Here is a 15,614-nt window from a genome sequence, read left to right as displayed (position 1 = left end):
GGAAGTTATGTTATAATCACAATTTCTCACCACACAAAAGTATAATTTGGAACAATGAAGACATAACAATACAAAATAAATCTTTGTTTAAACAAAACTGGATTGACAAAAAAATAATTTATGTTTCGGATCTTTTTGACGAGAATGGTACGATTTTGGATTATGGCAGATTTCTAAATAAAATGTGTTTTCCAGTAACCAGCAAAGAATTTAATGGTGTAATGAAAGCTCTCCCCTCAGGATTAATTCAGCTGATGACCTCTCACCTTAAATATCAAGACGCCTCTAAAATTGACTCTCCTTTAATGATTAATGGCATTGATATTCTCAATAAAAAATGCAACAATAAATATATTCGGAATACCTTAAGTGAAAAAAGACATATCACACCAAAAGGAGAAATATTTTGGAACAACCTTTTAAATGATATAAATTGGAAAAAAGCTTGGTTATTGCCAGATACATTTTGTATAAATAACAAAGTTAAAGAAATACACAAAAAAATTCTACATAACATTTACCCCACAAATATGTTTATATCCAAATTCTCAAATATAGAAAATAATTGTAGTTTTTGTATTGATTTCCCTGAATCAGTTCTTCATCTTTTCTACTTTTGTAAACTTTCCCTTGAATTTTGGAACCAATTAGAATGCTTTGTAAACAGCAAATTTAACTGTAACGTTGCTTTAAATTTGAAACAAATAGTTGCATATTTTAATTCGGATGATAAAAAAGTAGAAAAAAGTATTAATTTGTTACTTCTCCTTTCCAAATTTTACATTCATAAGTGCAGAATAAAAAAAACAACTCCCAACTTCACCATATTTAAGTTCGAGATGCTCCAGTTTTATGAATATATAAAAAAAATTAATACACCCAAAGCAAGTAACACTGAAATAATTTGTGCTTTTTTGTTTGATAGGTAATCCCCTCCTCTAAGAAAACTTTGTATTATAAATATTATTATTATCATTATTTTGTAATCCCCTTTTATATATTTTAAGATAATTTATTTTTCTATCAGCATATTCTATTTTGGATATATTTCTGATTATTTTATTTATTTATTTATTTTTTTTTTTTCTTCTTGAAATGATTCAATAAGTTTGGATTGATGACATTGACTATCACTGCTGATGCTCTTTCTGAATCTTTGATGCTGGATTTTGTATGCTTATGCTTTGTTCAATAAAGTTGTAAAAAATAAAAAATAAAAAATAAAAAATAAAAAATAAAAAAAAAATAAACGGGGAATCCGAAGATCACATTGAAACATCAATGCTTTTTAATTTGTTAAAAAAATTAAATAGTGTATTTTATCTCATTTATATCTATCTAATTTTTGTGTTGTGAATAACGTGTATTTTCTTAAATTGAATCACATAATTCGTTGAATTCTATGTCTGATAAATGCGTAAACCTGTTAGTTTCTCTCTGTGTCTGCATGAGGCTAGACTCTCGTGGGGAGGACACACAAACACATGATTCTCGGCACAGACAGAGCGCACAGTGTGGTTTGGGCAGCAGCCTCGGGTCCTCCCTCCTGCTTTCCACATGATCTGAAAGCTCCCTCAGGAGGGGCAGGAATGTGGAAAGGAGCGACAGCATCGATAGCTGACCGAAGCCACAGTCTCTCCACAATGCCTTTCTTTTCCACTCTTTTTATCTGCGTGACATCCATCCTCCACACCTACGGGGTCCCTTGGACTGAAGAAAAGGTAAACAAACCGCTTTAGAGGATTTGTTTACATGTTTGCTGTGTTTAAAGAAAAAAATGTGGTGGTATCAACATGCAGCATGCAGATCCAGTAAAAAAAAAAAAAAAATTGAGGTGAAACAGAATGTACAGTAGTTTTTCTGTATATTTCTGAACCTATTACTGAGAATTTTTTTTGCCAGAACAATTTTAAATATATTTTTGGTTATTAAAATTAAAAGAAAAATTCAAGTGTAGATCTTTGCAAACATTTTCTTCTTGTGGATATTGTGCTTCTGTGTGTCTAATTTAGCTGTGCCTTGACTGAGCCAATTAAGAAAATGTTGTACCCTCTTGATGTTAAAGTCTTCTTTTCTTGTTGAATTTTATATTATGTTATTCTGTTCAGATATTCTGTTTTGCTTTAGAGATGGCTTGATCTCTAGAAGCACCTGGATCAACCAGACTGTTAGTGTTTCCTACATCCCTTCCTCCTCACCTAGTTGCTATGGCAGCCCGGTCATCATCACTGATCCTCCAATTGTGGGTCTTTGTGTTTATAAACCTTAAGTGAGCCCCCTTTTAACCCTCTCTGAACCTTACAAGCCCAGGATGTTTGGAAGGCAGTGCTTCATGTTATAATACCTGTTTACTCTGCGGTGCTGCAATTACAGGGTTGATGCATGACTCAACGTGAACCCAAAACGGGTTTTGAAAGTTGGTAATGATTTTAGCTGAAATCGCACATGAAATGCATGCTAAAGCGAATAAAGACCAAATTCCTTTTTTTTCTCCACTAATGAAGACTTTGCTCCAAAGCGCTCGATTAGCATTATTGAGTGGAATGCTGAATTGCCTAATTAGTGTATTTTTACTTCTTACAGCGTGATTTGCAATCAATTTCTTAACATTTTCATTTTTAATGAATTATGACTTAACCATTATGGGTTTAGTTTTTAATTTAAATCCTATTCCTAAGCATGAGCCTCTCAAAGGAGTGGCTGCTGCCGTGTAGATCGGAGAGACACTTTGACTTGTCTGTCAGCGTTTTCCCTCCTGCTCCATGCCCTGTTTGTTACCAGGACAACGGGGATCTCAGCAGCTGGACTTTGAGATCAAATTTAAAAAAAAAAAGAAAAAGCAATAGGGTTAGGAATGGGAATCAATGTGATTTTATCCCACCACTCATCATAATTTTAACATTTGAGGCAATGTAACCATCTCTAAGTTAGAAAACTCAGTTAAATATTGCATTTCTTAAACTGAATGTAAGCACCCATATGTCCACAATCAGGCTTGTCTGGGTGTATTTTAGAAAGGGAGTAAATGAAGGCTTGATAACAAGCGTGTTTTCCTCAGATCCGTGCATTACTAATGAGACGCGTATGTGTGGCTGAATGCATTCGGTCAATATCTCTTCACACTGCCTTAATTGGCTCTTGTGTCTCCAGAGATGCTTTCAACAGCTCATCTGGACAAGAGGATTAAGCCTGACATTGTTGCCATTTCGTTTAATTGATGAAGAGTTTCTTTAGATCATAAAAAAAAACAAGCCTTGTTTAGAATTTGATAGTAAAGTAAGGTGCGTGTCTGAAGCACTATAATCACAAAAATCCAGTGTGGTTTCTGATAATGCAAGAAGATGAAGACATGACTTGATCGTTGGTTATGCGTCACCCACCATTAAGCAACCTAAAAACAAGTTTTCATTGAGTATTTATTTTGCTACAGGCATGCAAAACAATGTATGTTATGTTTTTTATAATAAAACCTAATTTAAAAAAACAACTTTTAAAATAAACAAATGTTTAGAATATGACGTCATAAAAGAACCCCAACTCAGACATATCACCATTTATTAAAAAACATCCCGAACACTAAAAACTATACTTGAAAGGGAGTAAAAAAAAGGGTCTTTCCCCCTTTTTTTGGAGAGGTTCAGTCTGGTGTTGTTGGTCTGGATTACAATCTCATTTGCAACATTTAATACAATCTTGTCGACTTCCTGTACTGATAATGCAAAAAAAAAAAAAACACATTGTCAAATAACTCAAAATCAAACTCTGCTCCCACTAACAGCACCTCTTATACACACACGTTTGTATCTATTCCTTGTTTATCACACACCACAGCCCAAATAATCTGCATATCATTTATTTATGTTGAAATTCAGATGCTTTTGTATTTGTATATAAAGAGATTTAGGCCCCCACATTGTTTTATTCCTCCTCTAATTTTTCCACATTTTAAAACCAAATTGTAATATTATAATGTAATGTTACCAAATTGTAACATTGTTGTGTTTATAGATGACATTTTTGAAGCGTTAAACAGTCTCTTAAGTTCTATTATCTGTCTCTTTCATTGGAGTTGCGTTTCGAAATGGTATGTTTCTAGATGGACAGTTTTAAATGCCACCTAATTAAAACGTATTCGTACTTTAAGGATACTGAGTGATGAGTTGGTGTGATCCCAGTATCCAAGCTGAGGAACCATTTCTGAACTCTAGTTGAAATTAACTTTTTTATGTATTTCTCCATCTTTCACAGTAGTGTAGTAAAAGGGACAGCGAATAATATGAAGTAGCTTCCAATCCAGTGTACGTTTCATTCTTGCCAGTTAGAAAGAAAATGTTTTAGCTATTTTGTGTTTGAGATGAGGTTTTTAGCATTTTTTATCAACTATGAAACCTAGAAATGTAATTTTATTGACTATTTTTATTTTCAAACCACAAGTGAAAAAGTTACTGGAAGGTCTCACCAGATGTGTTGTCAGCAAATAGTATACATTTCAAAACTTCAGTCACCATACATACACTATTAATGCATAGTATAAAGAATTTATGACCCAAAATGAACCCCAGGGGGACGCCGCAGACATAACTGTTTAAGTCTACTCTCTTTAGCCACTGTATTAGCTACACCTTGCTAGAACCGGGTTGGACCCCCCTTTGCCTTCAGAACTGCCTTAATCCTAGATGGCATAGATTCAACAAGGTTCCTGAAACATTCCTCAGAGAGTTTGGTCCATATTGACATGACAGCATCACACAGTTGCTGCAGATTTGTCGACTTAACATCCGTGATGCCGATCTCCCGTTTCCACCACATCCCAAAGGTGATCTATTGGTTTTCGATCTGGTGACTGCAGGGACCATTTGAGTGCAGTGAGTGTATATGTATGTCAATAATCCTAATGTTGTGGCTTGCCAGGCATTCAGTACAAACACTTATGAGAACTTTTTTTTCCCCAGCCTATTTCTTATTAAATTGCAGTGCTAATTTATAATAACCGATCTTCCCCCCAGCTCCACCACACAGCTGCTACTCTGACAGACGATGAGATCCGAGCTGCCTTATCTCACACTGATCTGGAGCAGATGTGGCAGAGGGACCTGATGCCGCTGCTGGTTACCAGGTACCCGGGGTCTGCAGGCAGCCAAGCTGTCCAGGAAGTGAGTTAATAACAGAAAGCTTATTCATAACACAACATTCTACTATTAGCAACCAAAAAAATAAACTTCTTTCATAAAAAATATGTATTTTGCAAGACATTTGATCTTTTTTTATTGATTTTCTCTTTATTTATTTAAAATAAGCTTTTACTTTGACAATATTAGGGTAACTAAAGACCATGGCTGTTAAACAACAATTCTAAAAAGCTTTTATGGACCCTTTTATCCTTTTTTTCTGTCATTGATTGTAATAATTTAATCAATGAGAAGAAGATAAAGATTAGGAGTAACACTACCACTATTATTATTTTAAAAAGGTTCCTTCTATGTGTGTTGGCAGCACATAAAAACAACCCTCAGCTCTCTAGGAGCTGGCTGGGAAGTGACAGAGGATAAGTTTGTGTCGCACACACCCTACGGCCCCCTGCCCTTCACCAACCTGATCGCCACACTCAACCCTTCAGCCAGACGCCGGCTGGTTATAGCCTGCCACTATGACTCCAAGTACTACCCGCCTCAGTGGCACGGGAGGGAGTTCCAGGGCGCCACCGACTCTGCTGTTCCCTGCGCTATGATGCTGGAGCTGGCTCGAGCGCTGGATGAAGAACTGAAAGCTCACAAGGTAATGCACAAACAAAACAATAGAGCAACACTCAAATGTTATGGAAATTGTTTCATGATTAGCAAATGATTATTGTGTTGTTCTAAAACATTTTTGTGTTTGGCGGCAGCAGCCTTTAGTATGGTCATAAATCATAGGGAAACGGCACAGAGGAGGTCAGCAGTTCACCTGCACCTAAAAGACAACAAAGCTAATGTGCTGGACAGACAGAACAGATGGTTTACAAGAGGAGTCATTGAAGCATCTTTGTCAAAACGGATACAACCTTCTCTCAACAGAGATGGGGGTCTGAGACATTTCCTGTCTCCTGTACATAATCCTGTTTTAACATCTTTGCCCGGGAGATTTGGGACAATAAACCACTGAGTGCCCCCACCTCTGAGCCACACAACCCCCCCACTAAGCATTAGGACATTAGCTGACTTTTCAGTTGAGCACCAGATCATTGACAATCTGCTAATTGTTGTTCATCTTTCGGCACATCCCGTCAAGCGAATCCGCTTTCACTGACGCACATTTGGTTTGGCAAAGATTTTTACACCGGTTGCTCTTCCTGACACAACCCTGTATTTCATCTGTTACATCTGCTAATATAGGTGCTTAATTTTTTGGCCACAACTCTGAAGCCGTCACATAGAGAGATAACCTGATGTCCTCATCAGCAGTTAGAACTGGAGCTACTTGAATCAGCATGAAAACCTCTTCTGGAGAAACTTTCAAAGTTCACTTGAAGAAGGGCAGACTCTTGTGTTCACATAATCACAAAGACATATCACAGGGAGCGCATGAGGAGACTGGGGTTGTCTGCAAAATAGAAGAAAAAAACCACAGAGTAAATGAGTAACTTTCAAAAATTAGTCTAAGCTATAGGAGCATTCTTTGAGAGGTGGCAATACTGTTTAAACTGATTTTTATTTCTTCTTAAAATAAATTATAGTTTATTCATATAGACTTCTAAGATTTTCTAGTAGATTTTTTATACCAGAGGACAAAAACGGCTGCGTTTGCTGTTAATATTTTTGTGTGATGAAATTAGATGGAAGTAAAAAAAAAAACGTATATTTACTTAATTGGTAAAAATCTTTGTCATACAATATGGTTTTAAGTTTGAATTTATATATTAAAAAAAACCAGAATGTGTTTTTATGAACTCTCAACTTTAGAGGAAGAAAGAACAGCTGCATTTATTAAAAACAAAAAACAAAAAAACACATACTGTCAAAATCAAAAAACATTTGACACATTTGTACAAAATCCAGGTTTACAAATCCGACTACAGTTTTTCGTATTTTTAAATTGTTTTTTTTTAATGCATTGAAAGAAGTTATAATTCCATCTGGAAATATACAAGCCTTCACCGACTCCATCTTGTGTTTCTTTATGGTGGGGTAGTTGAATTAGTTTGCTTTGGTAAGATATGTAACTTCTTTTCCCCTGAAATTTGATTTTGGATGTCATAAACTCCCCAAATAATGTTAAAGTGATTTTATAAGCAATTTCGTACCCTATATTCTTTTCATAATATTGCGTAAATATGGACTTGTCCCAAATTATGTCATTATTGACAGTAAAAGCAATGCTTTGCTAAAAAAAATGAAAACCCCGGAAAAACCCTGCATACAACTCAAGAAAGGAAATCTAAATATTCCCGAGACTCATTCCCCTGCACTTAATGCTTGGTAAAGGGTTGCATCGTCTGTGACAGGGAGGCCAGCTGAGGTACCGGTGTGGGTACCGGATGTTCTCGGGTTGCCGGATGTTCTCGGGGTCCTTCGGGGTCCTTCGACCAATGATGACGTCACACTATTTGATTGGCTGTAAGTTGCCACGACCAATGAGTTAACGTCGCTAAGTTTTTTTTAAAACTTTATTGACAATTGCGGTATCATACATTAACAATGACATTAACGTTAACAACGAACAATAACAATGTAATGAATATTGCTTCGAAGATCAGTCACCATTGCCAAACATAATATATTAACATAGAAAATAAAGAATAGAGGGGAAAAAAGAAACAATGAACATAACACACAAATAAATAAAAACATAAGTAAAATAAAATAAAGGAACATAGAAAAAATCTAAATAGTCTAAGTTAGGGGTACTCGTGAAGTTTGTATTTCTGAACAAAACTAAGCAATTTCAAGCCATTCTTCTTTTTCATATAATGAAGTGATTGAAAGTAAAAACAGAGTTCTTTATTAAATGTTATAAAAAGTGGTTTGGTCTTCAAAACTTGTCCTCACCAAGATGGCGGTGCTCTCCTCCAATGAGGAACCACGTGATGTCTCCTCTAGTGATATAACTCATTGGAAGGACCCTGAAGGACCCCGAGAACATCCGGCAACCCGAGAACATCCGGTACCCACACCGGTACATGTTTATCACACTCAGCTGTCTACCACAGACATCACTGTCTTTAAATGGTAAACACGGGGAATACAAATACAAAGGTCGGTCTGGAGCTTCTTTTTTGTAAAATCTTTATTTACATAGTTTCCTTTTACATCCACTAGGTGGCAGCACTGGAGAGAACCTAAAACTTGTTTTCTCTGTTCAATCCCCTCATGCAGACCCAGAACCCCAACTTGACCCTGCAGTTAATCTTCTTTGACGGAGAGGAGGCCCTTTTCCAGTGGACCTCCACAGACTCTCTGTACGGCTCTCGCCACCTGGCCTCAAAGATGGAAGCCACCCCCCATTCTGAAGAGGACCCGGACACCAACCAGCTGCACGGCATAGTATGCAACAGCTTTTACATGACACCCCTTCTCTGTGTAATCTATGTCGGATTAGCGTTAGTACATCTGAGATCATCCTTTTGTTGGGACGCATTGACTCATCAATCTGCTTAGATTTGATCCTTTTTTCACCCACAAACTTGATGAGTCTTAAACATGTGGTTTTTCAGGAAAATGTTGGAAACGTACCTCAACATGATTTGTGCTCAGTGTTTTTTTTTATTGTATACTCCATAATTTTACCAAAAATAAATATTTTTTCTTTCTAATCTACATATGTTGACCGCTAATTTTCTGTGTACATAAGAGGAGAGTGTTTAACTAGAAATGGCATGAGTGCCATTTGTGCCAGAGATCCCCATCCACCCTCAAACTGTTTCTTTCTGCAAATTCAGGTTCCAATCAGAGTATGTCAAGAGAAGCTTCATTTGCGTCTTTCACTTTTTCCCATGTTGCTCTCCTCCAGGACCTCTTTGTGCTGTTGGACCTGATTGGGGCTCCTGCTCCTCGGTTTGGAAACCAGTTCCCCAATACAGCACCATGGTTCACCAGACTGCAAGACATTGGTGAACATTTCAAGTTCATATTACATATAAATATAATAATGTAATATTATATGAGCGTCATTCAGGTACAAGAAACATGAGTCACGTTAGTCTTGTGATTAAGCTGTTGGTCAGATATTAGAAATTGATGCATTTGGGTCTTTTTTTTCTTCTTTTTGGAAAAAAAAGATACTGTTGAAATAACTTCTCCAATTTATCAACTTGTTTCCTGTTCTGATGTCCTTCATTCATGTGAAAGTTGCTGATACAGTGAGTTTAGAAAAGATAATACAAAGAGGTGTTATAAAAGCTCCTGTTAGCGACTTTTTGGTGGTTTCTTTTTGCCTTATAAGCAAATAAGAAGAAGACAGGGTGACTTGTACCTCTGAGATATGAAGATCATTGCTTTCTGAGCTTAAAAATACCCTTCTAATGAAAAAAAGGAATGATTTTTAAAAAATATTATCCTATCATTCGTTGTGGTTAAAACCACATGAAATCTGACAGACTTCCTAAAGTAGAATTTGGATGATTTTTTTTAAGAAGCATAAAAGTTTCTCAAGCAGAAGTCAAAATGAGAGAAAGCAGCTTTATTCTTTAAATCCTGAACAATAGTGAGATGATTAAACACCACAGATTTGATCATAAAGGGTCCCTGTTTGTGGCTGTTTAGGGATACACTCCGACCCAACATAATAAGCCGCAACCTTCCAGAATCAAAATGATCACAGTACTAAGACATTTGGCAGCTTCTTAAGTGCAGCAGTGATGCATTTAATCTCTTGGAGTCTTCCACCAGCACAGCCTGCACAATCATGGGCTCGTGTTGGATCATGATTCATTTCCCTTCCATGGAATGCTTTCAAATGGATTTATTTTCAAAGCTAACATTTAGCTTTCTTGTTTCTTTGAAAAAAGAAAGAAAAGTAACAGAACAAAACATGACGACTACATGTCGCCTAAAAAAAGTAAAGACTGTCCTGTTTTCATGTCCACTACAAAGGAGGACATTTTTGGTCCCATCAATCCTAAACAAATGACAACAAATAAGGAAAGAAAATCAATTCATTGACTTCTGTGTGTAAACTGCTTCAAAAGTGGACATTTAGCTGAAGTTATTACCCATAGTGTACTTAGCAAATAACTATTATTGCATTAAGTTCAGAATTGTGCAATTTCCTATCATTTAAAATAATTCACTGTCCATTATATTATTATTATTATAAATGAACAACACAGGCAGACTTTTTGGTTGTGTTCCAATTTTCTCACTAAGCCCTGGTTAGTGTAGGGCGTTAGCCATTTTGTGGGTGTGTCCGAATCTACAATTCCAAAATCCAGTGCTTTGAAAATTTCCCTGAAGTCTCTGCATAAAACCAGTGTGCCTCGATGCTCGCTAGATTGGCAAATATAGACCAATCAAACGCATTGCATTTGGAGGATTTGTTATAAAAAAAAAAAAGTTAAAGTCCAGTTTATTTGGCAAAAAGTCTGGCAAACGGGTAACATCATATTTGTCATTTAAAAAAGAAAAGTTCTGAGCACGTGTCCAAAATGCATTCAAGTTCAGAGCCGTGGAAGGTCCTCACTATATAGTCTTTTAGGGGTAGTGAGGGACTATGGATACACGTATGCCTTAGTTTGTTTGAGTGTTTTTAATATTTTTTTCATGGCCCCACCTCCTTGCTAAGATAAAGTGTTTTACCTCAGAGATGCTTTGAGACATTTCCTAAATCACTTTTGGAGGAGGACTCCCTTCAGTGACTTATTAGGCAAAGACAGTAGCTCTTTGAGTAAATTCTTCAAAGTTTCCTAGAAGTACTTGTATTTGACTGTAATAAAAGCACTCAGGGAAAGTGTCCTTAGGCTGCTTATTTATTTACTGAGAACTTTCTAAAAGTGTTTTGTTTTGTGTGTTTTTTTCCAAACTCAGAGAAACGTCTGCATTCTTTGAACCAGCTTGAGGAGCATCCAGACAGTGTGCAGTATTTCTGGCCTGATTATCTCGTGGGTGGCGTCCTCGATGATCATATACCGTTTCTAAACAGAGGTAAACGCCACAAGTGACACAACAACCGAAACCTCAATTGCACACAGTATGGCTCCCTTTGAAGACCCCCAGGAATAATTTTTTTGTGTTCTTAACATGTTTTTTTTTTTGGGTGGTGGCCAAATATTAAGAAAATTAGGCTTAAAATTGCATTTCTTAGTATTTCTTTTTTCAAGCCGTTGTGAACCAGAAGAAAACTGAAAAATGCCGTTAGAAAAAGAGCTTATTTCTGACATTTTCTCTACTCTGTGCTCTCTGCAATTGGGAGGGGAGGGGAAGGGGGGGTGGGGTTCCACCCACGACTCAGAGGCAAATTTCTAATGAACAACGGCATAATCATAATTAAAAGATCACAGGGATCACTATTAAAATAGATCAAAAGATGATTGAAGTAAGACTTTAAATAATAATCTTCTCTTTTTCAGGAGTTCGGATCCTCCACCTCATCCCCACCCCCTTCCCACCTGTTTGGCACACATTTGATGACAATGAGCAGCACTTGGACCGCTCCACAATTCAAAACCTGAACAAGATCCTGCAGGTTTTTGTTCTGGAGTACCTGAATGCTAGGCCTGTCATACAATCAACCCCACATCATGAACCATGATGGTCATATACTCTGAATGTGTATTCTCTTTTATTTAATATACTCATATATGCCCATCAGATGAGATGCAGGAAATGTTTTACATAAACGTTGTTTTACATACGATTTTTTGGGATAACTTACATGAAGATAATGTGTTTTCTAATAATATCCCCTTTGGTAAAACAAAGGGAATTTGATAGAAAGTATTAGAACGCCATCCAATTCTGAGTTCAGAATCCCTGATTTTCAGTGCTGCCAGGGAAGGGAAACAAGGCCACACACATAGATGATACTGAAGGTAATGATACACACGTGACATGATGGTAGACTGCAGTTTATGTGACATTTCCTATTGCAAATCTGTTCTGTGTTTAGAGAGAAAACCTGTCTGCTTTACATCCTGTCATCCTAGAGAAGCGAATAACTTCCTGTGCTAACGCTTTACAATACCTGCATTTGGTTTATTTGACCGTGTTAGAAATATTTTGGTATAAATTCCAGAATAATATACTTAAAAATAACAGGATTTCCTGTATCCCTGAGAATGAATAAATGTTGATTGAGAAAACTAAGAGTGTACTGCAGTTTTTTTTATGTCTTCTTTGTGGATAGCACTTTGGGAACTGGGGGATACCCAACAAAATGTTGTCAAATGTTTTAACAGTAAACTAAGAATAGTTGTTTCTCCAGATGTTCTTCTTCATTCAGCCTTTTCCCCTGTCTTCATCCATCTGCCTCCCCTTCGGCAGCAATCCCATGATTCCCTTAATCCCACCAGGAGGCCCTCCTTTGAACTCCACACCACCTTAACCCTCCTCAAGCAACACCGCTCCCACGACAATGTTTGCTTCTGAAAGAAATGTCGTCAATCCTTATAAAAGCATTATCATTTAAAGCGCTCTGCTTTATAATTTAGGCACAACTTTGAAAAATGCTGCATGAGTGTGTGTGTGATCACGTCTCTGATCATGTAAGGTTTTATACAAATGCAGTTTGTATCTTGTTGTTGACATGGAATCCCTGAAAAGATCGTTTGCTTGCTCTTTTAGTATAGTTAGCCAAGCATATAAAGCTGAGTTTGTATGTGAAGAAACAAGAAAAGGCTAAACAAAAACTGCCTCTGGGGTGTTTGGCAGTGCAAAATGATGCATGGTGGGGTATAATAACAGTGCTGCTTTCATCAGAAGCTTATTATAGTGCAAAGCAAACAGCAGATTCCAGCTGTGTGATAGAAGATAATGGGTCGGGCTTGAACTCTCTCCAATGTAAAGTGCATTAGGGTGAAAAAATGAACTTTCAAAGAGTTAGCACATTCGAAGAGATTCATTAAAAACCTTTCAAATTTATAAAACCTTAATAAAGAAGGAGCATTTTTTTTCAAAAGTCTTCTTTCTCTTTCGGCTTTTCCCATCAGGGGTCGCCACAGCGAATCATCCTTTTCCACCTCACTCTATCATGGACATCTTCTACCCTAACATTAGCCAACTTCATGTCCTCTGTTAAGACATCCATGTATCTCCTCTTTGGCCGTCCTCTTGCCCTCCTGCCAGGCAGCTCCATCTCCAACATCCTTCTACCAATATATCCACTATCCCTCCTCTGAACATGTCCAAACCATCTCAGTCTGGCTTCTCTGACTTTGTCGCTGACACAGGCAACATGAGCCGTCCCTCTGATGTACTCGTTCCTTATCCTGTCTAACCTGGTCACTCCTAAGGAGAACCTCAACATCTTCATCTCCGCTACCTCCATCTCAGCCTCTTGTCTCTGTCTCACTGCTACCGTCTCTAACCCATAGAGCAGAGCTGGTCTCACCACTGTCTTGTACACCTTTCCTTTGAGTCTTGCTGGCACTCTTCTGTCACACAACACTCCTGACACTTTCCTCCAACCGCTCCAACCTGCCTGCACTCGCCTCTTCACCTCTTTTCCACAATCCCCATCACACTGAACTGTTGACCCCAAGTACTTAAACTCCTGCACCTTCTTCACCTCAGTCCCCTGTAACCTAACGCTTCTACCTTGATCCCTCTCGTTCAGACACATGTATTCTGTCTTACTACGACTGACCTTCATACCTCTTCTTTCCAGAGCAAACCTCCACCTCTCTAGCTGTTCCTCCACCTGCTCTCTACTCTCACTGCAAATTACAATGTCATCCGCAAACATCATTGTCCAGGGAGATTCCTGTCTTACCTCGTCTGTCAGCCTGTCCATCAGCATAGCAAACAAAAAGGGACTCAAAGCTGATCCTTGGTGTAGTCCCACCTCCACCTTGAACTCCTCTGTCTGACCTACAGCACATCTCACCACCGTCATACTTCTCTCATACATGTCCTGAACTACTCTGACATACTTTTCTGCCACTCCAGACGACCTCATACAGTACCACAGCTCCTCCCTCGGCACCCTGTCATACGCCTTCTCTAAATCTACGAACACACAATGCAGCTCCTTCTGACCTTCTCTGTACTTTTCCATCAACATTCTCAAAGCAAAAATGGCATCAGTGGTGCTCTTACGGGGCATGAAACCATACTGCTGCTCACAAATCTCCACCTTCTTCCTAAGCCTGGCTTCCACTACTCTTTCCCACAGCTTCATTGTGTGGCTCATCAACTTTATTCCTCTATAGTTGCTGCAGTTCTGCGTGTCACCCTTGTTCTTAAAGATCGGGACCAGAACGCTTCTCCTCCATTCCTCAGGCATCTTCTCACTCTCTAAAATCCTATTGAACAACCTTGTTAGAAATTCCACTGCTGTCTCTCCTAAGCACTTCCATACCTCCACAGGTACGTCATCAGGACCAACGGCCTTTCCGCTCTTCATCCTTTTCAGAGCCTTCCTAACCTCATCCTTTCCAATCTCTTCTACTTCCTGCTCCACAACAACCACATCTTCCTCCCTTCTTTCCCTGTCATTTTCCTCGTTCATCAGCTCCTCAAAATACTCCTTCCATCTTTTCTGTACACTCTCTTGGGTTGTTAGCACCTTTCCATCTCTGTCCTTAATCACCCTTATCTGTTGCACGTCCTTCCCATCTCTGTCTCTCTGTCTGGCTAGCCTGTACAAGTCCTTCTCTCCTTCCTTTGTGTCTAACCTGTCATATAGCTCATCGTAAGCTTTCTGTTTGGCCTTTGCCACCTCTCTCTTCACTTTACGCTGCGCTTCCTTGTACTCCTGTCTACCTTCCTCAGTCCTTTCTACATCCCACTTCCTTTTAGCCAACCTCTTCCTCTGGATGCATTCCTGTACTTCCTCATTCCACCACCAAGTCTCTTTACCGTCTTTCCTCTTTCCAGATGACACACCTAGCACCGTCCTACCTGTTTCCCTGATAATCTCTGCTGTAGTTTCCCAGTCATCTGGAAGCTCATCCTGACCACCCAGGACCTGCCTCAACTTCTGCCTAAATTCCTCACAAGTTTCTTCATTCTGTAGCTTCCACCACTTGGTCTTCTTTTCTGTTTTCCCTCTCTTCTTCTTCCTGACCTCCAGAGTCATCTTACACACCACCATGCGGTGCTGTTTGGCTACACTCTCTCCTACCACCACTTTGCAGTCATTAACCTCTCTCAAATGACCTCGTCTACATAGGATGTAGTCCACCTGAGTACTCCTACCTCCACTTCTGTATGTCACTCTATGTTCCTCTCTCTTCTGGAAGTAAGTGTTGACTATAGCCATTTCCATCCTCTTCGCAAAGTCCACCACCATCTGTCCCTCCAGATTCCTTTCCTTCACACCAAACCTGCCCATCACCTCCTCATCACCTCTGTTGCCCTCACCAACATGCCCATTAAAGTCTGCTCCAATAACAACTCTCTCTCCTCTGGGAAAACTCTCTATGACCTCATCCAACTCACTCCAGAATCTCTCCTTCACTTCTAACTCACAGCCAACCTGTGGCG

General features: G+C 38.6%; 1 protein-coding gene across 1 annotated transcript; it reads left to right on the top strand.

Moving 5' to 3' along the window:
- The first annotated feature begins 1,450 nt into the window (after nt 1–1,450).
- Nucleotides 1,451–12,275, top strand: LOC101160122 (glutaminyl-peptide cyclotransferase). The gene is made up of 7 exons (XM_023951807.1): nt 1,451–1,721; nt 5,007–5,153; nt 5,494–5,775; nt 8,352–8,519; nt 8,986–9,085; nt 10,998–11,114; nt 11,540–12,275. The coding sequence occupies exons 1-7, from the start codon at nt 1,485–1,487 to the stop codon at nt 11,719–11,721; spliced, it is 1,233 nt and encodes a 410-aa protein (XP_023807575.1). The 5' UTR covers nt 1,451–1,484; the 3' UTR covers nt 11,722–12,275.
- Nucleotides 12,276–15,614: the final 3,339 nt, after the last annotated feature.

Source organism: Oryzias latipes, chromosome 22, assembly GCF_002234675.1.
Source record: "Oryzias latipes chromosome 22, ASM223467v1".
Classification (NCBI taxonomy): domain Eukaryota; kingdom Metazoa; phylum Chordata; class Actinopteri; order Beloniformes; family Adrianichthyidae; genus Oryzias; species Oryzias latipes.
Note: the sequence above shows the minus strand (reverse complement) of the source record. Positions and strands in the feature narration are given on the sequence as shown.

Coding starts and splice junctions, on each gene's coding strand:
- LOC101160122 (XM_023951807.1), top strand. CDS start 1,485: ATGATTCTCGGCACAGACAGAGCGCACAGTGTGGTTTGGGCAGCAGCC. Junction 5,776..8,351: donor AAGAACTGAAAGCTCACAAG/GTAATGCACAAA, acceptor CCCCTCATGCAG/ACCCAGAACCCCAACTTGAC. Junction 11,115..11,539: donor TATACCGTTTCTAAACAGAG/GTAAACGCCACA, acceptor TCTCTTTTTCAG/GAGTTCGGATCCTCCACCTC.